The sequence below is a fragment of the Penaeus japonicus genome, unplaced genomic scaffold (genome assembly GCF_977035675.1).
Source record: "Penaeus japonicus unplaced genomic scaffold, GWHDUDI00000001_assembly GWHDUDI00000039, whole genome shotgun sequence".
Lineage (NCBI taxonomy): Eukaryota > Metazoa > Arthropoda > Malacostraca > Decapoda > Penaeidae > Penaeus > Penaeus japonicus.
In genome coordinates, this window is record NW_028234441.1 from 20,655,179 (window position 1) to 20,662,678 (window position 7,500).

The 7,500-nt window shown below is 45.1% G+C and overlaps 1 protein-coding gene across 1 annotated transcript in view; it reads left to right on the forward strand.

Moving 5' to 3' along the window:
• Lim1 (LIM homeobox 1) overlaps positions 1-7,500 on the forward strand; it is a 68,263-nt gene that overhangs the window by 24,898 nt on the left and 35,865 nt on the right. The window contains exon 3 of the mRNA XM_086533570.1: positions 589-756. Coding sequence (XP_086389696.1) covers positions 589-756 — 168 coding nt within the window. The remainder of the gene's footprint in view (positions 1-588; positions 757-7,500) is intronic.

The window sequence follows — 7,500 nt, forward strand, 5'->3', positions numbered from 1 at the left end:
ATTAATTCCTTTCAAACCACACTTGTGTCTATGGCGCCACCAACACGCCTCTGACTCTCCAACAAACCCTCACTCCTCCCGCGCGCCCACCGGCCGCCCCGCACAAGGACGCATAACAAGATCAGAGTGAATTCGTAGGACGAAATCCGTGACACGACAGACGAAGTGCACGAACGAATACGTCGAAACGACGACAAAGGACGACGAAGGCGACGACGCCATTTTGTTGATTTTCGCGATGACTTTGGAATATATTTGTTATGATTTTTTTGTTGTCGAGATAATTCTTATCATCATTATATATATACCATCACCATATATATCATTAATAATCATTATCATAACTGTCATTATCATTGTCATAATTATCATTATTATTACTATCGCCATCACCATCACAAACCACCCTCACCACCATCAACAACCACCATAAACCACCATAAACATACACACACAAACCCTCACTCACAAAACTAAACTAACCGATTCCCCCCCTTCTTCCTCCCTCCTCCTCCTCTTCTTCCTCCTCCTCCTCCACCTCCTCCTCCTCCTCCACCTCCTCTTCGGCCCCCCTCGCCCCCCCGATAGTCCGGCGAAGAGGAAAAGGGAGCCAACAAGCGCCGAGGTCCACGCACAACTATCAAAGCCAAGCAACTGGAGATCTTGAAGAATGCTTTCAACAAAACACCCAAGCCCACACGCCACATCCGGGAACAGCTGGCTAAGGAGACAGGATTACCTATGAGAGTCATACAGGTAAGGTTGACTTACTTTTGTTGTTGTTGTTGTAGTTCGGGTTGCTTTGGGGGGTGGGTGGGTTGTTGCTGTTTTTTGCTGTTGTTATTGTTGTTGTTTTTATTATTATTATTATTATTATTATTATTATTATTGTCCTTATTATTATTATTATCATTATTATTATTATCATTATTATTGTTATTATTATTATCCTTGTTATTATCATTGTTTTTATTATTATTATTATCATTATTATTATTATCATCATCATCATCATTATCACAATCATCGTTATCAGTATCATTATTATCATTATTATCATTATTATCAGATATTGTTATCTTTATTATTATCATTATTATTATCATTATTATCAGTTATTAATATTATCATCATTATCATAATCATTTTCGACATGTTATAATTACTATATTTTCATTCTTAATTTTGAAACGATGATTAGTAAGAATTTTGCAATTAGTAACCCCAATTGCTTCCCCTTTCCCGATTTAAAAGAATTCCTTATTACTTAATCGCCAGTGAGATTAAACCAGTTAATTGGAAGAATAGAAAAACAAACAAACATACAAAAATTATGATATCGGTTCTTTCATCTTTCTTTTAACAAAGTCTTTGTGTAGATTTTTTTTTTTCCTCTTTCTTTCTCTCTATCTCTCTCTTTCCCCCTTTGTCTCTTTCTCTCTTTCTCTCTTTTTCCCCCTTTCTCTCTTTGTCTTCTTTTTATCTCTCTCTCTCTATCTATCTATCTATCTATCTCTCTTTCCTCTTTATCTTTCTTTCACTCTTTCTCCCTCTCTTTCTCTCATTCTCTCTATATTTAAAGTAAGCTATTCTGTCTCTCTTTTTATTTAAATTGTCTTTATATACAACACATGACCGTGAAATGCGCGCTTCATGCTTTGGTTCATGCAATGATGCACGGAAGGAGAGGGAGAGAGGAAGAGAGGGAGGAAGAGATAGAGAGAAAGGGAGAAGGAGATATGGAGAGAGAGAGAGAGATGGGGAGGAGAGGGGCAGAAAGAGAGAGGGAGATAGAAAGATAGATATATAGAAAGAGAGAGAGAGAGAAATAGAGACAAGGACAAAGATTGAGAGACACAGAGAGAGAGAGAGGGAGGGACAGACAGAGCGAAAGAGAGAACAAGGAAACAGAAATGAAACGAGACGAGAAAAGATCATCCCCCCCTCACCCCTACTTACACCCCCACCCCCACCCACACCCCATCCCTGTCTTTCCCTCTCTCTTTCCCTCTTAATTAAGCGATAGGGAAGTATGTAGTGTGACAGAATGAAGGGGAAAGGATGAGAGGAGGAGGAGGGGGGGGGGTCATGAACGTGTCACGGTATTCCCCAAGTCAAAGTGGCATGACGAACAAGCCGTCGCCGACAGCTGGTGACACCGTGACAGCTGGTGACACCGTGACAGCTGGTGACAGAGTGATAGCTGGCGACACCGCTGGGCAGACGAGAGAGGAGAGAGGTAGATAGATAGGTAGATGGAGAGGTAGATAGGTCAATAGATAAAAAGATAGAGGTATAGATAGAGAGAGAGTGAGAAAGAGAGATAGAGATGCAGAAAGAACAAGAGAGAAAGAGAAACAGAAAATGAAATGGATTGACAAATAGATAGACCTCCCCCTCCCCCCCCAAAAAAAAGACAGACAAACAGAGACAAAGATAGACCCATGCGACGGCAGCCCCCCCCCCCCTCTCCCCCTCTTCCCCTCCCAAAAAAAGCCGGCAAACGCGCATATAAAACACAGAAGTAATAAGATGTGGCGAACGGGGGTAATTTTTAGAAAGAGAACTACCCCCTTCCCCCTCCCCTTTCCCCCCACCCTTCCCCCCATCCCTCTTCCCTCTTCCCCCTCCAAAAAAAAAAAGAAAGAAAAAAAGAATGGGGGAAAAATGGAATTTTGAAAAAAAAAGTTGAATCAAAGACAAGCCGAGGAAGATGGTTGGGAAATGGGAGACTCCATCTTGGTTTTAGCTCTTTCGCTCTCTCTCTTTCTCTCTCTCTTTCTCTCTCTCTCTCTCTCTCTCTCTCTCTCTCTCTTTCTCTCTTTCTCTCTCTCTTTCTCTGTCTCTCTCTCTCTCTCTAACTGACTCACTTCCTCTACCTCTCCTTCTCTTTCTACTTCTACTTCTTTTTCTTCTTTTCCTCCTCTTCCTCCTCCTCTTCCCCCTCCTCCTCCTCCTCCTACCCTTCTTCCTCCTCTTCTCCCTCCACCACCACGACCACCTCCACCTCCTCTTCCTCCTCCTCCTCCCGCTCCTCCCGCTCCTCCTCCTCTTCCTCCTTCTCCTAACCCCCCCCCCCCGCATACCACAATCAACATTGGAATCCAAGATGCGTGGATTAGCTGTCACCAACCCAAGCGAGATGGTGTTACACCGCAAACGAAGATAGCTTCTAGCTCGCTCTCTCGCTCTCTCTCGCTCTCTCGCTCTCTCTCTCTCTCTTTCGCTCGCTCGCTCTCTCTGAATCCCGCGATAGCCTAGCGAGCTCTGCTAACAATTAGCGCTCTCTGCTAACGAGAGTACTTAGTGGGTAATGGGGGTGTGTGTGTTTGTGTGTGTGTGTGGGGGGGGGGGAGGGGGCTTTGTTGCTTGTTTTGTCTTTTTCTTTTCTCCCTTGTTCTGTTTTTGTCTCTCTCTTTCTCTCTCTTTCTCTCTTTCCCTTTCCCTCCTTCCTCTTTCTCCTCCCACTCTTCGTTCTCCTTCACTCTCTCTTTTCTTCCTCCTCCCCTTTTCGTCTCTTCTTCCTCCTTCCCTCTCCCCTCTTCCTCCTCCTCTCTCCCCTTTTCCTCCCTTTCCCTCGTTAGTTAGTTCTCCTGAGTGTTATAATTTTACGAGTTGTAAGACGAGGAACAAAGAATCCTCTAGTGTTTGTATTTTTCTGCTTTTGCCTTTGAATTAATTAATTTAATGGATAAAAAAAAATAAAAGAAAATAAGCGCGCGTGCTTCTCCTCCCCTTTCCCCCGCCCTCCCCTCCCCCTCCCCCCCGAACTATTTCGAGTAGCGCGCTTCGCTTACATTCAGCGCTTCCCGCTAACGAGTCCAAGATGGCGCTGGCGGTGTTATTGTCGTCCTTGTCGGTGTTGTTCGCGTTTTCTCCTTGCCGGCACGGTTTTTTCTCGGCACGCCCGCTGTCGTCTGTCTGCCGCCCGTGCCCCCCGTCAGAGCCACTTACCGAAATAGTCTCGTTTTAAAGCGATCAAGTGCAAATTTGTCCCAAGTCGGCAGATGGAGCTGGCCATGTTTTCCCGGGTCGTTTAGCGGAGATGAAGTAGCGTTTTTTTGCTCCCATTAACAAGGAGGGGAGAGATGTGCACGGTGTTAGTGTGTGTGTGTGTGTGTGTCTCTTTTCCCCTCTCTTTCCTTTCATACGTTCTTCCTTTATTTGGGTGGTGGGAGGAGAATTAGAACGAGAAGGAAGAGGAGGAGGAAGAAGAAGAAGAAAAAATTGGAGCGTTTTTTATTTTGATTTCTTCTTTCTCTTATTATCTGTCTTCCTTCTTCCTCTTCCCCTTCTTCTTTGTTCTCTTTACCTCCTTCGTTTCTTTTACTTTTCTAATTTTATTACTGTCCTGCTAACCCACCTTGTCTTAGGTGTGACGTCTGTAAACCCGTGCGTGGAGTCACTATGTCATTTTATTTTAGTATTTTAGCCTTATTCTCATCTTCAATTCTTTTATTTTGACTTCTCTCGGGTTTTTATCTATTCATTTATTTTTTTCAACCTTTTTCATTCTTTTTCTTTTCCTTATTCCCGTCTTTCTGACCTTCCTCTCTCCCTCTTTCCTCATTTTGATTTTCTGTCTCTCCCTCTTTTTCTTTCCCCTCCTTTTCTTTCCCCCTCCCTCCCACTTTTCCCTCCTTCCTTCCCTCCCGCTTTCCCTTCCTCCTCTCCGTCCCACTTCCCTCTCCCTTTTCTCTCCTCTCATCTCCTCCCTTCCCATCCCCTTCCCTCAACATCCATCTCCCCTCCCTCCTCCCCTCCCCCTCCCTCCCTCCTCATTTCCTCCCCTCCCCTTCCCTCAACATCCATCTCCCCTCCCCTCCCCCCCTCCCTCCAACCCTCCTCCCCTCCTCCCCTCTTCCCCGTCCCTCCCTCCCTCCCCCCCTTTCAGCATAGGCAATGAACGATTATCAAACTCCGAAGCTCAGCTCACCACAGGCCATCTGTTGCTGCATCGTGCAATGTTGACCATCCAGCGTGCAACATGGGGATGGTGGTAGACTATTAATCAATTATCAATCTTGCAGGGTCTAGCGGTATTCGATGGAGAGGGGGTGGGGGGGAAGGAAGGGGGTGTGGGGTGGTTTGGGGGGGATGGGGTGCCAGAAAGTGCCAACGGTTGGGTTTCTGGGTTGGCACTCTGGATGTAACCGGGAGGAGGAGATGTTCCTATTCATGTTTTTATTTTTATTTTTATTATTATTATTGTTATTGTTATTATTATTATTGCTGTTATTATTATTGTTATTATCATTATTATTATTGTTATTATTACTATTATTATCATCATTATTATTATTATCATTATTATTATTTCCCGGTTTGTGTTTTACCTCCTTTGTTTCTGTGCGGGATTATTTTCGTGATTGTGCGAAGGAGAGAGAAGTCTAGGGAGTTCACATACCCACAATCACAAACGAACACTCTTTACTACAACACACACACACACACACACACACACACACACACACACACACACACACACACACACACACACACACACACACACACACACATCCACACATCCACACACATCCACAGAGTCAAATAGCCTTCACATATAGCCCAGTGTATCACACAAGTTGTCTATATACAAATGTAAATCATCTGTTTCTCCCTCCACACTAATATCAAAAGAACCCGCTGTTAAGCCACTTTGATGTGTTTACACTCGAGACACCTTACATAACTCCTTGGACTATCGTGGGCTATCGGAGGCTATCGGAGGCTATCGGATATCCCAGCTCCTCTTTAACGTGTGTTTCTTTCTTCTTCTTTTTTCTTTTTCGTTGTTAGATCTTGTCTTTTCGTTTGGGTTTGTGTGTTTGTGGTTTTTGTTGTGTGTGTGTGTGTGTTTTTGTTTGTTTTCTTTTCTTTATGTACTTTTGATCTTGAGTTTTGATCTTTGTGTGTGTGTGTGTGTGGATCTGTTATGTTAGCGTGCGTGTGTATGTGCGGATGTTCACGGCCATGTGCGTATGGATGTGTTTACATGTTACGCACGTGTGTCCGAAGTGCGTATGAGAAAATGCTTGTACGTACGTATACTCCCGTGCGTATGTGCATAGAGTAGCCTAAAGTAGCCCTTAATTAATAGATCCATGTTCGTGCGTATGTACATAGAATAGCCTAAAGTAGCCCTTGATAGATAGATCCCCATGCGTACGTGTCGCCCCGTGCGTGAGCGTGGGCGCGTCCCCAGACAGCCGGGGCTGGTCGGATAATCGAGCAAATTGTCTCCCCGGCCGAAGCGACTCATTGGTCCAATTACCAACCAATCAGGGATCAGATGACTCGGCGTCTGGGCCTAACGACCCTGAAGGTCACACAACAGGTCACCGTCGGCTTGCACGACCCGCTACACGTATTGCAACATCGCTGCCTTCGCTAATGACTTCTCGCAGCTGGTCGTTGTTGATGTGTCACCGTCGCATAGGAGTTGGTTGATGCTGTTGCTCCTGTTGCTTTGCTGTTGCACGGAATGTTGGTCTCTGTCTCTCTCTCTCTCTTTCTCTTTCTCTGTCTCTGTTTCTGTTTCTGTCTCTCTTTCGTTCTCTCTCTCTCGTTCTCTCTCTCTCGTTCTCTCTCTCTTTCTCTTTCTCTCTCTCTCTGCTGTTTTTTTTATGCTTCTGTTGTTGCTAAGATATTGGACTATGTTGTAGCCATTGTTGCAGATACTAACAATACTCCTCTTTCTTGTGTATCATGGCTACAACAACAACAACTACTACTACTACTACTACTACTACTACTACTACTACTACTACTACTACTACTACTACTACTACTACTAATACTGCTATTACTACTAATACTCTGCTTCTCCTACTTCATGTGCTTCTACTACCACTATTGCGACTATAGTTACTATCACCACCACAACAACATCAAAACCGTTAACAAGCCAAGTGTCCCAAGAGCAACAGTCAAAACGAAACGTGAATGAGTGTGTTAGCGAGTGCGTTTCCGAGCGAGTGAGTTTGAGTGCGTGAGTCAAGCGAGCAAGTGATCTAGCGAACGAGTTTGAGTGCATTACAGAGCGAGTTGAGTGAGTTGAGTGTGTCAGCGAGCGAGTTGAGTGTGTGAGTGCGTTAGCGAGAGAGTGGATCTGAGTGCGTGAGTCTAGCAAGCGAGTGATCAAGCAAACGAGATTGAGTGTAATTAGCGAGCGAGTAAATGAGTGAATTAGAGTGCGGTGAGTGCAATTAGCGAGCGAGTGAGTGCGTGAGTGCAATTAGATAGCGAGTGAGGGAGTGCATTAGAGTGCGTGAGTGCGTTAGCGAGCGCTATCTCGGGCGCGTGTCGAGGCAGTACTTGCGATCCACCGCAGCCAGCCACTCTTACGTCAGCAGGCCTGAAGCGATGACCCGTGCAACTTGCAAGATGACCAGACTGCAATAAATATTTTCAAGGAGGTCACGGTGCGGGCTTGTGTGGAGGGAGGGGGGTGGGGGGGGGAAGGGACAGGGAGAGAGAGAGGGAGGGAGAGGGGTGGTT